At 36.8% G+C, this 21,180-nt stretch overlaps 1 protein-coding gene across 1 annotated transcript in view; it reads right to left on the minus strand.

The window, feature by feature from the left end:
- Nucleotides 1-5,097: 5,097 nt before the first annotated feature.
- The window catches only part of LOC117394586 (MAM and LDL-receptor class A domain-containing protein 1-like), a 44,309-nt gene continuing 28,226 nt past the window's right edge, over nt 5,098-21,180 (minus strand). The window contains 4 exon segments of the mRNA XM_059021024.1: nt 5,098-5,228; nt 5,231-5,347; nt 5,350-5,463; nt 7,265-7,404. Coding sequence (XP_058877007.1) covers nt 5,098-5,228; nt 5,231-5,347; nt 5,350-5,463; nt 7,265-7,404 — 502 coding nt within the window.

The raw sequence follows: 21,180 nt of genomic DNA on the forward strand, positions 1-21,180 counted from the left end.
TTTTCCAGCCGTTTTGAAAGATGTACTTTTCACCCTGTTTGAAATTGGCTTCAAGGATTTATTTGGTTGATCACTAAAGCATGAAGTCTTGAACTTGTGAGTCCAGTTGCAGTTTCTGTTTACAATGAGATATTACTGTTTTGTGTAGCTTCCCCAAATCACAGCAAAATCTGAATGTAATTTGTTTTGCCCAAGCCACTTCAAAGGCTGCTGAAAGATGGTTGTGAAGGTTCATTTATGTATGTTGGATTAGTAATAAACTTTCAGTAACCTAAAGTTATTTATATTGAATAGTGTATTGCAAGCATTTCTAAAAGTACTGAAGAGCTAGTGTTCCTGATACAGTAATGCAAAGCAAAACTCCAATTTCATAAGACTCCCATGTGTCTTCATCTTGAAGTAATAAAACAAGGGAGGAAGGGCAACATTCGACCTACTGTTTCTCCTCATTCACCTGACGTATCAACCTTACTGGATTGATGAGATAACTGGTAGCTGCACTGTAGAGCACTTGACCACTCCTGGAATACTGTCCCATTTGAAACGCTGAATCGACCATGGCTGCATGAGAACTCACAGCATGATAAAGTGGGTCAACCAACTAAGAACCTGCCAGGCCCACTGCAAGAGCTTCAAAACCAAATCCCAGAAGCCCCTGCTATGCTGCTGGGCATTCTCCCAGCTTCCAATAGGAAGGCATTCCAGATGTTATTGTATTATTATTTTGCAGCTGTGGGGTGTAAGGAAATTGCAGTATTTATTTCATGGAATCAGCTCTCATGTTATGTGAAAATGAGCGCAAACTGAATTCCCTATAAAAATAGGCAACTAAATTGCTTCATGGCTATTGAAAACAGTTGTGGTTTCCCTTATTGGCCGGCAATTACTAAAACGTTTTAATGTCTCAGCAATATTTGGTCTATCAACCACTAATATCTCTCCAAACCACAGTGTTTTTAAAGAGTAAAATAATTATCCTTTTGTAAAGAGACCAGTATTCTTCAAAGTTTTGTCATACAATTGACGGTCATTGTTTATTTTCAGTATGTAAAACAAAAACAAAAAGATGTTTAAGGACAAGTAGATTTTTCTAGAAATTTTGTCACTTGGACAAGAAGTTTTTTTCAAAAAATTTAACACCCCTGGTACTGAATACATTACCTGTTAGATCCAACAATTTTGCAAAAAGACTTAGATAATCTTCCCAAGAAACACACGTTCCATTCTACTTCAGTGAAATGAGAATTAACTGAAAACAAATGATCGGCCTGTCTCACTATTTAATTCACAATACAAATATTTCTTAAATAGTTTTTTTTTCTGCTACACTGAGCTTCCAAAATACATGTAAGCAAGCATACTGTTAAACAGCTAATCCAGCACTGATCACTTGTCTAAGTAGATCACCTTAAACAACTGCTTTTCAGATTTACCAAATTTGTATGTCACAAAAAATGAGTGACAGCCCCATCTATTGTGGGTCCATATAACATGTTATTAATAACAATATAAGTACAATTAACAGAATAAGACAAGACATACAAACTAATACATTCAAGTATACAATTGTATTCAACTTTTTATATAAACTTTTATGTTTATTTAGTTATTTTCTAGTTATAACCATTGTTGTGTTCTACTACTTTATCATTCTTTAATCCTTTTGTCCATGGATTTACTTTTGTGTTCACTGTTTCAACTACTTTGGTGGTTCAATTTCTATAGAGTTAAATTTCTATGTGAAAGACAATGTCTCACAATGTACTTTAGTAATTTAAGTTACATCACCCAAAGGTGATAATGTGTATGGTTACTATATGTGGAATTTCAACATTGCAACATATTCTGTTTTCTCTCTTTTATACTGTTTTAACTAATGCTTTAAGCCAGAAGGAATATAGCCCAAACCATTTGTTAAGACTGGCAGCTCTGCTTATTATTGTTGATTAACACATGCAACACACTGCACAATGATAATAAACAGTCTTGAAAAGGCTCATGTTTGATAATGTCACATTTGGAGGGCAAGCAACGACAGAGCTTCAACACACAGCACACATGAAATAATTAGTGAAATCATTGTATATTAAAATGGCCTGAAAGCATCGTCTGAAAATAACACCTAACAAATAAAACTCAACTGAACAGTGGGTATATAAGAAGTGCTGGTTGCTGGTACCACATGCTGAAGGGGTGAAACAGAACAGCACACACTGCAAGTTGCCCCATTCAGACAACTGGATGTTGTTGTAACTGAAAGATAAAGACACAGGGCTTGATTGTCAAACTATTTCTAATGAACCTATGTTATTAAATATTAAGTTTATACAAACTTTATGAATTTAAACACACAAACATTCTCCTAATAAATGTAATGACAAACGTTGACTGGAAGGCTTTTTCAATGTCTTAATTTTAAGAACTAATATTCTTCATGCATACACAAACACACTCTTATAAAGATTCCACTATGTCAATATTCAGATGGTGTATGATTGTAATTCAAAAAGCAGTGAGATGCTATGACTCATCCATTTTGCAGCAATCAGAACTGGCTCAGATATTCATCAATTCCAAATCTTACGATGGCTGTCTTCTTTTCATCTGCCCATCCAATTGAATGTTATCACTGATTACGCTATGTAACACAATTTTTGTTCCTGGGTAGTAAGTGTTATTTCCTAATTGCTTATGCCTCAAAAGTATAGAAAATGGCTATTATTCCCCACAAACTTTGCTTTTGTGACCAGGACAGTGATATTTTGAAATTTACCTATTTCCAATGAGAAAACGGGCGAATTTGTGTCTTTTCATTCACATAAAGTCAGAAAAAAACAACATATGAATCCAAATTAACATGTATTTATACTAAAGTAATACAAAAATGACTACAAAAGATTTAGAAGTGAGTAGTTTTTCGAGATTTACGATTATACTGTAAATCACTTTCACGAATCAGCCCCCAAATGTAGTCTCCCATCATGTTCTCGTTATACTGTCCTTGGTAGCGACGTTCAAAGTCCAGTATATCCTGGTGGAAGCGCTCGCCTTGCTCCTCCAAGTACGCTCCCATGTTCTCCTTGAATTTATCAAGATGAGCATCAAGGATATGGACTTTGAGGGACATCCTACAGCCCATTGTGCCGTAGTTCTTCACCAGAGTCTCAACCAGCTCCACATAGTTTTCGGCCTTGTGATTGCCCAGGAAGACCCGAACCACTGCGACAAAGCTGTTCCAAGCCGCTTTCTCCTTACTAGTGAGCTTTTTGGGGAATTCATTGCACTCCAGGATCTTCTTTATCCGTGGTCCGATGAAGACACCGGCTTTGACCTTTGCCTCAGACAGCTTAGGGAAGAAGTCTTGAAGGTACTTGAAGGCTGCCGACTCCTTATCTAGAGCTCTGACAAATTGTTTCATAAGGCCCAATTTGATGTGCAGTGGTGGCATCAGCACCTTCCGGGGGTCCACCAGTGGCTCCCACTTGACGTTGTTCCTCCCCACAGAGAACTCGGTCCGCTGTGGCCAGTCCCGCCTGTGGTAGTGCGCCTTGGTGTCCCTGCTATCCCAAAGGCAAAGATAGCAGGGAAACTTGGTAAAACCGCCTTGGAGACCCATCAGGAATGCCACCATTTTGAAGTCTCCTATGACCTTGATGCCATCTCAGAAAAATGCAGATATGTATCCACTTAGGCAGCTGGAACTAAACTGAACTGGTGGGCTTAAGGCCCCTGTATTTATACTACTATTTATATTACTGGAAAGTTCTAGAAAGTTCTAGAAGTTACTCCAAGTTTACTCAGCACTGAATCTATCTGGAATGTTCTGGAAAATAGGTACATTTCAAAATATCACTGTCCTGGTCACAAAAGCAAAGTTTGTGGGGAATAATAGCCATTTTCTATACTTTTGAGGCATAAGCAATTAGGAAATAACACTTGCTACCCAGGAACCAAAAAAAAAAAAAAAAAAAAAATTGTTACACAGTGTTATCATCCCATTTATATGGACCAGTATTAACCTACTGAGAGGTGGAAGGCATGAGGACTTGAAGATTTTAAGACCTTATTTCTGAAAGCAAGTACAGTGACTTACCTATAGTACTGATCATCTAGCAGACTACTAGGTACCTACTGGCCAATACGATGAGAACATAACACTCAGACTGGTCGACATGTTCAGGCATTTAAAATCTTTCACAGATTTGATCAAACTGTTCTACTGGAAGCGGTGTTATTGACTCATGGTAACATATTGCACACATTCAAATGGAAGTTTACAGTTTGACTACTGCCTTGCAATTGAGTTACAAAAACAACTAGGAATTGATAATCATCCTCCCAATATTTTCTTTAAGTAAAACATTTTCGGAGTCACTCACTGTCACAGATTAAGGAGAAAAGGACATAAATACATTCTCGGGTTGTATTTACATTTTTGGGTTATGCTAAAATTGTAATTTTAGCAATGGGACAGGGAATGTGTTATATACCCTCAGTCACCGGAGAAGTGGTGTGTATAATACATACTGGCACAGTATACGCTCTCAAACTATGACCGGTATTCACCCAACTTGATTATTTGTACTATGAAAATACTTCAACAATGTCATGTGGAAGGATGTACCAATGTTCTACACAAAGTCATATCTACATGCTTACCATTTATTTATTTATTCACTGAGGGTGGCGAAACCTTTTGAGGTTTACATGAGAAACTGGAAGCGAACCTCCTGTGGCGTTGATCTAGTTTACAATGGTCACGGGTCATACACAACACTCATTTGTATAGTACATTCTTTCTGCGCCACTTATACCTGCATTAGTTCTATACTGCCAACTTAAATGACGGGATTACAATTTTTTAGTATTATGTAGGTGTGTACTGTGTTCTGTTATTTAAAACTTATGTATCTGTTAATACTAGACAAAGGTATGTGACCAAATGATGTCAATTCGATACAACAAAATGACAACAGAGGTGGGAAGAATAAACATGACTGGGGGTGGGGAAGCCCTGTGATGGATTACATGGAAAACTGGAAATGTACCTCCTGAGGTATGCAAAAAGAGGTATAATCAAACTAGTGATTTTCTTTTTCATTTGCCTGTATGAGAAGCCATGCTGAGTGGCAGTAGCTTCATCTCTGGAATACAACAGAGGTATTTTGCTGTGCTTGGATGGAGACAATGAGGCAACTTACAACGGCTAAATTCATCTTCAGCACTGGGCAGTCAGCGACTCCATCACGCCTCAGCAGGGAGGGCAGGCACTGGAACTGGCCGTCCCCGCACCGATCCTGAGGGGGCAGTGTGCCCGGGTTCTTAGTGGGGCAGTTTGATTCGTCGACTCGTCCACACAGTCTGGCTCCCAATCACACAGCCAAGTCAGTGGTATACACTCGTAAACATACTGACATTGGAATGAATCCGGGCTGCAGGTCGTGGGTTGAGGTGTTATTGGGCCTTTGGGAATAAACAGAAAAAAAAACCTCAGTAGGATTTTGAAGTAATTTAGAAAGCCAGAGTACTAGAGTTAAACATTTCTTTGTCAAGTTGCCTAGCAACCGAGAGCAAATCCTTTACCAGACAGCAAAGGAGGGAGGCGATTTTACTTCCCTGCAGGAGTGCAACCCTGCTACTCTCTCTCAGGAAGACAAAACAAAAAAAATATATATTTAAAACTTTCAACCTATAGTAGGGGAGAAATACGAACAGGATAAAAGACTATCGAGGCTTTTAGGCAGGGAAATAATTTAAAGTTTAAAGCTGTTATTTACCCTCAAACTCAGCTAAAAGCTTCACAGAAGCAGTTGGCTTCTGTCTTCAATGAGGCAGCAGTAAGCGTAAACGAAAAGAAAAAAAACAGGAAAAAATTGGATTAGTGGCTTGATGCTTACACATACATGCACATACTCTTGAGGGAAAGTGGTGAAAAGATGGGGGAATCAATATGCAACCATAATGTGTAATCCACAGGACACCACACCAAGAAAGCTATATAGGAGTGTCTAGAGCATGTAGAAATGTTAAGTGGGCCCCTTAGTTTGGAGGTCTTAGTTAAAAGGGACAGGGCAACTGGATACATTTCAATACAATAGGTTTATGAGGTTAGTTAAGTGTATCCCACTTCTGTCTGTCTGGCTGTCTATCAACAGTATGATTACGGAAATGTTAGACATATCAAAAGATGCTGCGATGGTACTATTGAAGTAAGTCTGGGTTTGTTGGCTGTAACTTCATGCAACTATTGAATTTATAAAGATTCACACTGTGTTTATCTCCTGTTAATTAATTAAACAAAAATGCACTTAGAGAACTGCTTTGATGTGCTTGATGTGAAAATAATAAAAGGAATTTCCTGTTGAATTCATTTTCATAAATATATATATATATATATATATATATATATATATATATATATATATATATATATATATATATTATATAAGTTTTGTTATGTCTTGCAGTATCTCAGAGCAAGCTGGCTAGCAGTGCACATTTTTAGACTTTCAAACTCCATTTGAGCAAAATTAAATTCCTCGTATTGCTTTAGACTTAATTCGTCTTTTATTTTGGAAATGTACAGGAAGCTCTGGGGACTACCAAGGTGGTTTATATTTTTGAGCAAAGCCATGTTAAACCATAAGTAACTGGACAACATTGCAATGGGGGAGCAAGTAAAAATTACCCATAAGGGAGTGCAAACGAACAAAAGATAAACACTTTTATAATGTATTATTTTCTTTTCAGGTAAAAGACTCAAGAGCTGAAAGGCTGAGTTAAATGTTCATGTGTGTTACTACTTTAGGAGCTGTGTAATGGAAACCTTAAACTCTTTAAACTCTGCGAAGCTTGTGGCTAGTCTGGATTCAGAAATGTCTAATTGTATCATTTCCATTAAGATGCACTGCCGAAGAAACTCAATTTGATTGCTAAAAGCACAAATGTAAATGCTCTGGAATATATAAAGACATTTAGTAACAGTTTCGTTGTCTGTTATAGTTTTTTAGCTCCTGTAATGATTAGTTATGAAGAATACCGTTGTAGCTAAAATATAATAACTTTGATTGGATTTAAAGTCAAAATGTAATCTTGATTTAAAAAATAAATAAAAATTACAAAAATCGAATTGCCAAAAACACGGCCACATTTAACACTTTTGTTTTTTATCATATCGACAATCCCGGTCTATAAATTCACTTCTAAGCTGAATTCTGCCCACGTACTGCTTTCAAGATTTTCGAGAATTGCAGTATAACCATACCTCCAACTTCACATTCTGGGGTGAAAGAAATATCATCCAAGGCAATACCAGTTAGACTGTCTCCACCCACTTCAGCTGCAAAGGCCACTCTAAAGGGGCTGTGATTAGAGACAATAACATTTGCATAGTTCCACGTGTTTCTTTGGTATACATTTACATATCACATCAACAGGCTTATACCACTTTCTCCAACCGTATAAACCTATAGACAGTGAAAAAACAAGGTTAGTTATTGTAACATTAAAAGCTCAGAATTGTAAAAGGTGATGTATTTTCTTCATACGAAATTTAATGTTGTTCAGGTTCTTTCATAGAAAAATAAAGTTGAAAACAGCTATTGAGAAATGTAAAACTTTTTTATCATTATTTATTTGTCAAAGTTAAGGCTATCCTTTGTAAGGTTCTTGTTTACAAATTTGCTTAAAAGTTTTTAACCTTAAAGAAAACTTACAAATACTGACAAAGTGATAGGATGATGATGTTGAAAATAACCCAAACACGATCTCTGTGCTTTTTTGGGGGGGATTGTTTTTCAGTATTTCAATGAAAAATTGCCAACTTGATGGACTCTTGTTTTCTAAGGTGTCAGGACGTTTCCAGTGCTTTATTGATGTTGTCGTGAGTGGTTTCTGTCAATGTTACAGTAAATGATTTAAACTTGCCTGAAGCTGGCTGTAAACTTGAATGAAATTCACTTTGTTGGTATTTTATATGTGTCATGCTGATGGATGAGATTATTTAAACAAAGTTGCAGCCAGTCTAAATCATTACAAAAATTACTTAGCAGTGTATATATTTAGCTTAACTACAGAAGGATTGATAGATACATAAATGTGTGCAGAGGTCATCTGAATTCTAATGTTAAAATCAATTTTCATATTAGTATTAGCACTGGTCCGTCTTTTTTTACTTTAATTTGGGTTGCACAGATTTATTCTTCTTGGTTTCCAATCACTACCTGTGTGATTCCACCTAGACCACTGGGCTGAAACTGAGCAACAGCAAAGGAAGTCATTTTGTACCAGGAAGTAGGAACATTTACTTCCTTAGCACTGTATTCATGTTCCAAAGAGAAGTATAAAATACAAGCAAAGAAACAAGATCTGCAACACAAGAAGAGGACAAGCCTTGGTTAGCAGCACTTAATTACAAACACATATGTACCAGGGCATTCCAATGTAGATCACACTGCAGGAAGACAAACAGGGACAGTGTAGGTAATTGGCCCTCTTGCTGTGTGCTGTGTTTAGGTGCAACCGATTAAAAGGTTCTTCACAACAGAAAGTAGAGAGCTGGCCTTGAAATCCAACTGGAGCTTGTTTCTAGAAGCCAAGACCCTCCACAGAGCTGAGGTGGAACACCACAAGCAATACATTGTAGCTGAGTTCTTTCACAGTTTGTGCAACCTGAATTTTCAACCATCACCTGGAATTTCTTCATGCAAATCTTTTCACATCAGTCATATGACACGGTGATGTACCTTTGTGATGAAAACTAGACACCAAAGTTTACAACAACTGTTTCAGTACTTAATAACACAAATAACAAATTCCTTCAATGTCCCCATATGTCTTGAGCCACACACGTGGTACCAGAAGAGTACACGGCAGACCCCAAGGCTTCCTGGGTAGGACAGGTTTGTTGTTAGTATTGAAATGTCTCCTACTATCTGGGCTCCAGAATTGATGTAAATGTATCTCCCTTTACCATCTTTAAAAAAAGAAAATAAATATATCTTCAAATATGGCAATGCATTATTAGTGTATTCTTAAATGATAAGATCTGATAATTGTGGGTGATTGGTTATAAAAATTTATATCAAGATCAAAACTACAGGTGATGGCTTTTTAGATTCTGTAGTCATTTCAAAGTAGCTTTGCAACTACTTCCACAACTAGGTTGTGCTTTCCTCCATGAAAAAGGTACCCCATGATCCATGTTCTCAGATAACATTTGAGCCAGTGTATGCAGAGGGTTGGTGCCTGCTTGCTCACTTGCATGGACATGGACTGAAATACCATTACATAAGAGGCCGCATAAGCCCTTTCACACCACCAATATTTTTGTAACAAAAGGTTACAAATAGTGCTCAACAGAAGGTCCCTCCAGAGCACCTTCTTTTCATCTGTAATAGAAGTAGCCTGAAACTGGATCAGCAAAGCATTCCCAGGAATATGATGTATAATAGCTTGTATTTTTTTCTGAAGTGTTTCCACAGCTGGCATCTTAAATGCATTATAAGATATTAGCAGCTGACAGGCATGCTTAATAGTATTCAATATGGACACACTATCTACATGTACATGTACTGTAGCATGCTACGGTATTACATTTACTATTAATCATTGAAATAATAATAAAAAACAACATTAACATTTTGTATTTCTTTGAAAAAATAAGCATTTCCCAGGTGTTCAAATTACTGTACAGCTTTTTCTCAACTGTATTATATTTGGGTATGTGACCTGCAGTTCAAAACTTCAGTACATTTGACCACATTTATACAATTTCATTGACATGCTTTATTATTTTATCATTTACATACCTATGAGACTAACATGTAGAGAAGGTGCTGTAAAGTTTTGCAATTCGTCATTTTTTATTGACAACTTTAGCATTAGACTACATGTGTGGCATAATCAACTAAAATGAAGCTCCAGAATGTGAAAATTGATGCACACTATACTTTTAGAGTATGCAACACATCCATCATCCATCAATGATCCTCTTTATCACAAGGTGAAGTATGGAAGTTTATACTGTTATTGTAAGGTTTTTTTATTCAAAACTGGGTTACCTTGGATACATTCCATCAGCAATTACAGATGCATTCAATATGGTTCCAACTGAGGCCTCAGTTAGGCCTCTTTTCAGTGCTATTTTCTTTGCCTATGGGAGCCAATTAATTAACATGCTCATATTTAATTTGGCAGGCCATTGTCAAAGTGGTGACTTAACAAATGCAACACCCCACAATCAAGGTCAGGGGATGTGAGATCATTCGCAGATGCTTTAAAAAAAAAAAAAATTATAATAATCTTAAATTGCCTTGTCGCCAGCTTTGACAAACGTTAGTGTTTCTATTCAGATTCAGGTTATCTATGAGTTTATATCCAATTAAAAATGTGACAGTACAAGGTGTGACCTAAATAAGTTTACAAATTCATACTGCCCAAAATTCCTTGCTGTTCTATACAGCATGCATGCCTGCTACCTGGTAATGCTAGTGCTTTTATCAACCTAGATATGATAAATAGAATATAGGACAGAGTTTACAATCCAGTGCTAATGGGTTAGCATACTGGTACACTTGGTTCTTTTTTTGTTTGACTGAGACCTCCAAGGAAGATTTTTCTAGGGCAGGTATAGTACATGTGACTCACTTAGAGGTATGATGTCATGAGGACTCAGGGATGTGTTGCTGGGTCCCACAGATACACCAGCTGTTCAATTAAACCCATTGTAGCACCGCATGTCATTTGGCCACATGGGAACAGGCATTCAAGCAGACACTACATTGATAAAGCATGGTTGTGAACATTCCCTTTTGCATGTATTCTTTCCCTTGACTTCAGGACCACAGTCAGCCACATATGCACACCTCTTTAAAGAGAAGGTTATTGAAAGACACTTGTTTGTGAACCTTGTTAGTAAGTCCAGGATATTTTCTGAAGGTAAATGCTGTAACTTGACTATCTATTATGCAATGCTAAAAACGTTTTACAGTCACCTGAGATAAGAGGTCAGCTCTCTTACTGTCCAGCAAACCTCATTTAATGAGAGCCACCTGAATAAGCATCAGAAATGTCCAGTCCCTGTGATGACAAGTTAATTTGGTTTTCCCTGTATTTTTAACTATGGACTACAAACAGGCTTATTCCATTTTAAACAGCTCATTCAATGCTGCTGTCCTAGGCTACAGGATGCAATAAATAAGCATGCTTCTATCTGGAAGCTGTAAAGAATTACAAGGTCAGAATGTATATGGAACCTAGATGCTTTAAACATCACCTCTCTCTCTCTCTCTCTCTCTCTCTCTCTCTCTCTCTCTCTCTCTCTCTCTCTCTCTCTCTCTCTCTCTCTCTCTCTCTCTCTCTTTCAAAAACATATCTCCGTAAAATGTTTCCCTGAGCCTGAGAAGTAAATATTTGTAACTGCAACTTGTTAAAATTCAAATAATTTACTATAACTATTTACATTTTTGTAACAGATTTTAATCATTTTAAAAGTAAACACTGTCTATTGAATTTGTCATGTTGTTTGTGTTTTATCATCTTTGAGAAGGTAGCGTCTGTTCTACTTAGAACCTTCTGGCACTTGCAAAACAACATTGTTTTAAACAACCATGCTCAGTAAAATTCAGTTTAGCAGCTAATCTGTTTTGCAAATGCTAAAGAGCTGGGTTTCTAATGGGAACTTGATCTTTGAGCTCTTTGGAATGAAGGACATTTTATATAGCCAAAGCATACAAAAATACCTGCTGTTCCCATTTAATTTAACTACATAAAGACAGAGTACAATAATCGTATTTACAGCATAACTTGCACTCAAAGTCTGGTTGTTTGCTGAAATAAGAAGTCAATTATATTATAAATGTATTTTATTAAATACATTTATTCCCTGCGGACTTGCATCATCCTTGAAAAATGTTTACAATAAACCTGGGTTAAACATAGCAAAGAGTAATAAAACACACAAAAGTATGGAAAATCATGGTAAAAACATGTAGGCCTTAGCTGGGGGAATTTAAAAAAGGTAAAATGTGGGCTTTATCAAACGTTTATCAAAAGTGTGAATACATAGTTAAGCAAATGAGATAGTTATCTATATTTTGAATGGATAAAAAGAAAAACCTATGATGTACCTTTGGAATGATCACTGCTTGGGCCTGTTCCTTCTGCCAGTGAACTCCTGCAGATACTCCAGTCAAAGTCATCATTCATCTTTTACTCTAGGAAGCACTGTGCTTCCCAGGACTCTGTCTCAGCCATGTTAAAATTGCAGGCACCAGGTATTGACAGAATGTCACCTAAAACAGGAAGAAAAAGGCAAACTAGAGTTTAAATCCAGTCCTGTTCCATACATACCCTTAAATCAAACCTGGGCTAAAGCCTTTTGACCCTTGAATACAGTAGCTTAAGTCTGAATAATATTCAGATTTCAAACTTATTCAAACATTCATATTGCAATTTAAATCGATTTGTTGTGGGGCAGATTGCTTATTGAAATATTTTTGGAATACCAAGATAATTAGTATGCAGCAGGTCAGAAAGGAGTAAAATTGACTACTCCAGCCCCAGTTATTATGCAACACTAATTGTTAGAGGTTAGTGTATTAACCTGAGGTTCCTGGAAACAGTTTAAATATATTTTTCAGAATTTTGAAAAAACTAAAATCTTACATCATTGCCTTACTTACATATCTCTATATAGTGCATTGCTATGTCCTTAGATACATAGTCTACACACAACATATTTTAGCACATATCCTGTTTGATGGGAACATTTGAAGATGAAAAATGCATCCACCACAACTGACCATTTTTTTTGCCTATTGTGAAAAACATCAGAAAGATCTTTAAGCTTTTACATATTAAGGCATTAGCAAATTCATCCCTTTGTGTATAGCCAGTAGAGTATGTGCTGGCAAAGTAATTCTGTCCAAAAATTGTATTCTGTATTCAAAACATCTCTACAAACTTCATGTTTACAATTGTTTATTTATTCTGATATGCATATGAATACAGCGGTGTGACAGGATGGCTGAGTGGTGACGTCAGGTCAGAATGAAGGAAGAAAAACAAACTCGAAAATACTGCGGTGCAAAAAGACGCGCCGTGCGCCGTTTATTTAAATAACAAAAACAAATCAAATATTTAATCAAAAACACTCGCTCACAGAGCGAAATAAAAGATAAACAAAAACAAATCACGAACACAAAAACTTACTACAGGTCAGGCTGGGCAATCAAAACAATAAAAAAACACAGCTCTGCCATCATATTTATAAATAAGTAAACCATAACAATAATAACAATAATAATAATACTAATAATACTAATACTAATAATAATAATAATAATAATAATAATAATAATAACAAAACAAATACAAAACAATAAATTGCGGAGGGGTACCCCATTCTATAAATAAATAAATACATGTACAGGGCTCCTCAACCTGTTACAAGCGTTATAACCGATTATAACAGATGCACATTTTAATTACTGGTCCACAGTATCAGCACTAGGCTATTAATTCACTATTACATAATTCTATAAAAAAAAAGTAAGTTAATTGGTTCACATGAGCTTTCGTTATGTTATCTGATTGCCAATTATACAGCACTGCAATCATTTGCTTGGGTAACAAGGAAATGTTGACATGAAAAAAATTAAATGGGTCCAATTCACAAAGCTTATTTGATCTGGTACATGGACTAAATCCTGTAATCCCCAGCCAAGATTCAACCTTTTTACCCGAAACATTTGTATTCCAACAATTTCACATTCATTTAGTTTTTATCTTGTTTCATGCCTTCTAATTTAGTCTGTTTTATGTATTCTGTGCAAGCTGGGATCCAAAACTTGCACTGCAACATTTTTCTGCATTCTTTTGCATTGTAATGTTTGATGCCCATTAGAAAGTTGCCCCCCTTTTTTGTTACTGACCTATTATCTTTTTCCATTCTCCTAATATATATATATATATATATATATATATATATATATATATATATATATATATAGAGAGAGAGAGAGAGAGAGAGAGAGAGAGAGAGAGAGAGAGAGAGAGAGAGAGAGAGAGACACACACACACACACACACACACTCACACACACTCACACTCACACATACATACATACAATGACTTACGACTTATTTCTAAGTGCTGTTTGTAATTGTTTCCAATTTAAAAACAGTAGTGTGTGTGTTTTTTTTTTTTTTTTAAAGAAAAGATACACTGAATTTAGTTGTGATGCTGATAAAAAAAACTAACAAACAAACACACAAAAAAAGCCTGGCAAGTCCAAAGCATCTGGTTATACTTTCAAAATAAGTCCTTGCACACATTGCCCAACAAGCAATTATACCTTTTCCACTAATGCATACACTGCTGGGGTACTTACTGCAGTCAGTTTCATCTGATTCACAGTCTGGCTTGGAGTCACAGATAAGGTGGGATTCAATACACTTTCCATTCCTACACACATGATCAGTGACCACAGGGCAAGACCCTGGCAGCTCTCTGCCTGAAACAGAGAAATCCCCAAGATCAATATTCCTTAATTACATAAATATAAACGTGTGTCCTCTTAAAACTGCTTCATATGAAAAATCAAAAGATTGTGTCTTTTGAACTTATTTTCTAACAGTTGATCTTATATAATATAGAATAATTTGATTAAAGCAAATTGTTTGCTATTGGGAAGCTAAAAGTTTACTGAATACAGCTAGAGATTACTATGTGCAACTATTTTAAAAATATTATTCCTTTATTAAAGAAAATAAAAACAGCTTCACAAGCCAACTCGACATTTTGTGTATCCCCAATTAAGCAACTGTGTTTATTAAAACATTAAACTGCTGCACTTTATCTGATATGAGCTTAATTACGATGAAGAAGTATACAAAATACTATTTCTTTACACTGGAGTCTATGAAGCGTGACTGCAGAATATGCTCTGGGAACTGCAGCAGTGCTGAAATGAATATAAACACACAGCAATGTTTGAAAGCACCTTGTCTCTGCAGTGCAGTTCTCTTCAGAATGGCAGCCTCCCTGAAGGGTAACAATGGGGTGTAATCAAACCCTTTAGAAATTTATTAAAACATGTATTTTTTTTTTTGTAATGGTGTTAGTGGTTTTACACATCAAAAAATGGATCAGAAATTTCCTTTAACCAGATTGGTCAATATTAGGGTTACCATATGGCTCCAGATTAACCGGACGCTTTGAGACAGACCGGGATTTCAAAATTCACCCTAAATTGAAAGTAATTCACGTATAAATGAGCTCCACCTTTGCTGAGATTAATCCTGCTGTGGTGGAATTGCTTGGGCGCAGCAAACAAGTCACACTGATCAGCTGCTTCTGATCAGATCTTAATGAACGAATAGCTAATTTATCGATAGAGCAACGAGATGATGATGCGATTGTATTTGCAGAATAATATGGGCGATTGAATTTTAACAAACAGAAAAAAATAGCGACTGGCTGCAATTCATTCTTAGTATAATACAATTATTTGACGCGCATGCGGGTATTTAAGCACCATTCTTAATTGTAGTTAAGGATGGTTCATTTACACCTTCATTTATTTCAATTTAGAGGCAAGTTTGAAATCCCGTTCTGTCTCACAGCGTCCGGTTAATCTGGAGCCACATGGTAACCCTAGTCAAATATGAGATCCCTAATCTCTGGTAAAGGACCTCAAATGTTGTCTTTCAAACTATGTTTAATCTCTGTTCCAAATCAATCTGCTGGAAAATATGTAAATGCAGTATTCATTTATGTAATTTACCTTTTTTTCGTGTTTGCTATCAGTGGCAATACAGTAACCACAACAGAATCGCAACTAGTCTCCAGTTTCAATGACAGTTTGTAGAAATCAATAACTGTATGCAGACTAATTACTTTCCGCAACTTTATTTCAGCATATCATAATAACAACACAGACACACTATGTTCTCTTCTGTAACAGAGCTAGGAGGCTTTGAATAACCTATGAACACACTGTGAAGCTCGCCTACTTTCTGCCTTTAGGTCAGTGAATAGTGTAATTATGGGTGTGTAGATGCTCAGATTTTCTGAGTAATTCTCTTTAAGATATTTTTTGTCGTCAGGTATTTTATGAAACCAAACAGCTAATTCACTTTTGCACTGGACAACGGTACACAGGACCACAGGAATACCAATACTGGTAAAACAGTTAAAACCTGGCACACTCACAGGTGCTCAAAATAATAATGAAAACAAAAGGTGAAATGAAAAGGGAAAATAAAACACAGTAATAAAACTACAAAATAAAGTCCTGTCCTACACTGGGATGGCCAAGGTTCCCCTATCACTACACACGTCTCCTTGGGTACATAACAAGAGATTTCAATAAAATGGTTTATTTATTGCTGGCTCTTCCTCAGCCGTGCTTGCCTGTTTTGGTCGCTTGCTCCAACCACTGTCCTTCTCAGTCAGCGTCTCTGTGTGTTTCCAATCACGGCCACCCGAATGCACAACCAAGCGCAGTTCTTATGGGCCAAGCAATCCCCCAAGGCCCGCCTCTCAGCCACTCAGAGAGAGGGAAAGCCAACACACCCTCTTCCCCACCTCTCAGTGTCATCGCCATGACTGACAGGCGGATCTTACGAGACTGCTGCCCTCTTCCTGCAGAACCACGCATGAGCCAGATAGTCAGCACAGATCTCCCCTGTTACACGGCCCTATATTAAATCATACTGTCAGATTCGTATTGATTGGTACTCAATAATTGTGTAATCAAGGCCAACTAAGGGAGCACTTGGGTTCATGCTGAGTAATTAACATGTTTTACTCCATTTAAATAATACCTAACAATTTAAAACATCTTAAAGGGAATTATTCCTACCTATTTATCTTTTTTTAATGTAAATGTTTACATAGATGAAAAGTGGTGTACAGAGGTCACCTGTACCTCATTTGATAGTATATGTATTACCCACAAAAAGGATGAATGAATTCACGCATACTATAAATTCCAACTGCAAAGAACATTAAATCCCACATAAACTGACTGGTAAATGTAGCTGATGTAGCAGATATGCCTGTTATACACCTTAACCCTATAGACACTCAGGCCCAGATTTTGAAGTTGAGATTTTGGTACAAGCAGTACTCGTAACACATGAACATGTGTTATAAGCTCAAAATACATCACAAGGACAAAGGAATAAAATATGGAATGTGCGGTGGCTTCTTAATAAACACATGTGCCACTTCAGAGTTTGTAGTCTAGGTTGCTTATTATTATTATTATTATTTATTTCTTAGCAGACGCCCTTATCCAGGATGACTTACAATCGTAAGCAAATACATTTCAATATACATTACGACGCATTATCCAGTTACTGTGCTTCGCATATTAGTTCAACTTCTTATTTCGTATAGAATAATTCCAGGCATACAGACTTTTCAAACTTCAGAAACAATAAGTTTTGTTTACTTACATCCATGGCAGTCAAACGGGTGGAAAATCCTTCCATTGTACAGCAATATGTTCAACAACAATAACTCCATACAGCTTAATATGCACAGTCTTCAGACTGCTGCAAATTAACGGCTGCTTTTCAGAGTTCTTAAAATAATCACGCAAATACGCGGCCTGCAACTACCGGCAGCTTTAATAAATTAGATGGAATATTTAATAGACCTAATTTGCAATCCCCTCCCAATTTTAGCAGTTTAATTCAGAAATGCTCCAGAATTACATGTTCATATGCAGAATTACATATGCATCAAGGGCTAAAGCACACAGAGACATTGTCCCCGCAAATCAAGTATTAATTGCGTGTTTATACCATTGCATGTGTTTTATAAATCCCATCCAAGAATTCAGAACCCTCAGCGCCCATTTTACGGTCGTAAAACATGCACAATCCTTTTATAAATCTGGGCCTCAGTGTCTGGAATCAGAATGCTGGTTACACCACAGTCCCATACAAACAAAACACTCTACACAAGCCTCCTGAGCAAAAATGAAAATAATAATCATTGCATTTAAACAATCATTTCTTTATGTTGTAGAACCATAACACCCCCAAACATTGAATATCACTGTAAAAGGAGACAACCTCAGCAGCCTTAATATGCTATACTGTTCCAGGAAACTCTCGACCCAAGGCAAAATAAAGCTGTTCAAAATGGAAAATCAGCCTTATAACTAATAGCGTTAATGTCAGTAGAATAAAACAACAGAGATTCCATGCTGATGTCACGATTTGTTGTACAATTATAAGGGGAAAACCACATGCTCAGCGCTGCAATTTTGAAAAGCATGTTATTCACAGTAAGTGGACACTCTGAGTCCAACAACATGGTGTTCCAAGAACCTGGGTCACAGAATCACCTTTTCCCTGATGTGGCACTTAGATTACTACCAAGACCAGTGCATCTTAAGATGTCTGTAGGAAAGTTCAGGTGCATTACATATCTTTAGCAACTTCATATCTTCCCCACAGGACTAGCCAGGCAGCATTCGAGTTACTGTACCAGGACACTCCTGGGACAAAGCAGCAGTGCTATTTCTAAATAGATGACTGGCCTACTTACAGTTATCTATGTTTAGCAATGAGGAAAAGGTACTATTGAGTAGCAGCTTTTTCATGTGCAATATGATGTTTCTGGATCTTGTATTTACATTAATTAACTTTAACGAGAATTATAAAACAACGGTAAGATAAAAATAATGTTAAAACCCCAAATTTTAAACTGCTGTAATTATTTAAAAATGATTGCATTTCATCACCAGGGAGATCTCTGTAGGTTTTGAAATGGTTTACAATAATTTAGATTTTAAAATAGTCTTTGAAATGGCTATGGTTTTTGCTATGGCCTGCATATACATACACTGAGATTCTGTTTAATAACTGTCATTGTTAATCCACTGCTGTAGCTTGAAACAGTGTACTGTATGGCATGGTGTGGGACAACCTAGGTAATAGTGGTATCCAACTTGGCAACTGGAATCAAGCCTAAATTAGCGTGATGCTACAGTACAAAGTACAATGGGATCCTATCTGAATCAGGATAGTTATGAATTTATTGCTATGCAAGGAACCACTTCAACACCTATGATGGGATTCTCCAAGGCAGAATATCTGGTTGCTTGTCTTCATCAATGACATAGTGGGTGTCATCTCAAACAAATGTACTCTTTGACTGGTGACGAATCCTTCACTGACAATCAGTGAAAGACATATATTGGCAGAGAACCTGTCAAAGGTAAGACTTGTGGTGTGTCCTTTAAAGACCAAGTGGATGACTATCACAAAAGATTTATTACTAAGGCGCTTATTTACTCGCTAACTCCTTTTCAACAAAGTCACCAAATCTGAACTATGCCAGGGAAAACCGGTGAGAACTAGTTGGAAAGACAGGTTGCAAGCAAAATGAGTGGGGCATACAATTTATGAGAAAGAGGAACTAAGAATAGATTCTTTATTAATGATGTGTTTGAACTGGCAGATAAATGTAACTAATCATCTGAGTTTATCTCAGCTAAATTATCATTTAAAATGTTTTTTTAAAAAAACCTTAAAGATCAAAAGAACCCTGTAGTGTTTAACTCCTCTATTGCAAAAAGAAAAAAGAAAATCAATTCTGGCATCATTTTCTTTACAAATGAATTACCAGTTTTGTGCTCGCCCATAAGTTTGGTGTAGATGCACACTGATAGCACAAGTGCATGCAGGGTTAACTGCTCTGCAATGGAAAAACAGAATAACTGCAATGGAATACAAAAAACTATTTAAATATACTGGGCCTCATTTATGAAATGGCACTAAATGTAGCTGTTACGTGCTGTGGCAGGATAGCCGCAGAGGGAAGACTCAGAGTCAGAAAATGCAGTGAAACAAAATACTTTAAATTTACAAAAATACAAAGTAAAAAGGCACGAGGGCCAAACAAAAGGTATAAACACCAAACAAAGGCTTTCAAACAATACACGGCACCACTCACTTTGCGACTTTGCATCTCACCACTCTCAACCACTCCACTAAACAAGGCTTTCAGTCGTCTTTTATGGTCTGTGGCTGGAGCCCAATTAACCAATAATTAACAATTAAGCAATTAAGGCTCCAGCCACATTCTCACATGTATTTTGCAGGGAGAAATTTAACCCCCTCCCTGCCAATCCAAAACAAACAATAATTATAATGAAAAACATAATGAAAACAGTAAAAATAATAACACAAATTATAGGGGCGAGCTGGCACCCCATCACATGTGCACATTAAGTAGTGTGGTCCAGTGGTTAAAGAAAAGGGCTTGTAACCAGGAGGTCCCCGGTTCAAATCCCACCTCAGCCACTAAATCATTGTGTGTCCCTGAGCAAGTCACTTAACCTCCTTGTGCTCTGTCTTTCGGGTGAGACGTAGTTATAAGTGACTCTGCAGCTGATGCATAGTTCACATACCTTAATCTCTGCAAGTCGCCTTGGATAAAGGCATCTGCCAAATAAACAAATAATAATAAATAAACCTACATTTACTGCCCCAGTTACTAACACAGAACGCATTAATTTATGTGCACACTATTTGGCTGTGCACACTACATGTATTGTGAGCGATAATTTAATGTGCATGATAATGTCAGAGACTTACCTGTGACCACCATGATATAAGAATCCTCAGCACAGCCCTCCGCAGGGGACAGACAGAGGCAACGCAAACTAAAACTGTACGCAGAGCAGTTAGAAATTCTAGTGGAGGAGGTTGTTTACATTATAATACCTTCTTTGGTCCGACCTCTTCCTAAGCTCCTGCTTCCAGAAAGCAGGTAATATGGGCAGCCATACAACAAAAGTTCAATGCACTGGGTCACAGCCAAAGAGCCATAGACATAAAAAAATGGACTGAGATGAAAAGAAAAACTAAATAGAAGATTGCTCAGATCCGGTCTGCGGTGTGAATAAAGCTCATCTCATTATTCAGAGCAGGGTGCCTCATTTAAATACATTATCATGCATTATCATACAAATCACATATTCATTCTGATTACCATAGTGTGGTACAGTAAAATCAGTGTGCGCCATAATATGCCCATTATTTCGCATGACAATTAATAAAATTGCATTGCATAATATTTAGTGCCCTTTTGTAAATGAGGCCCACTGTGTGTTTTTGGAGTGTAAAAGTTGTAATGATCCAGCAGTGTATTTAT

The sequence above is a fragment of the Acipenser ruthenus genome, chromosome 3 (assembly GCF_902713425.1).
Source record: "Acipenser ruthenus chromosome 3, fAciRut3.2 maternal haplotype, whole genome shotgun sequence".
Lineage (NCBI taxonomy): Eukaryota > Metazoa > Chordata > Actinopteri > Acipenseriformes > Acipenseridae > Acipenser > Acipenser ruthenus.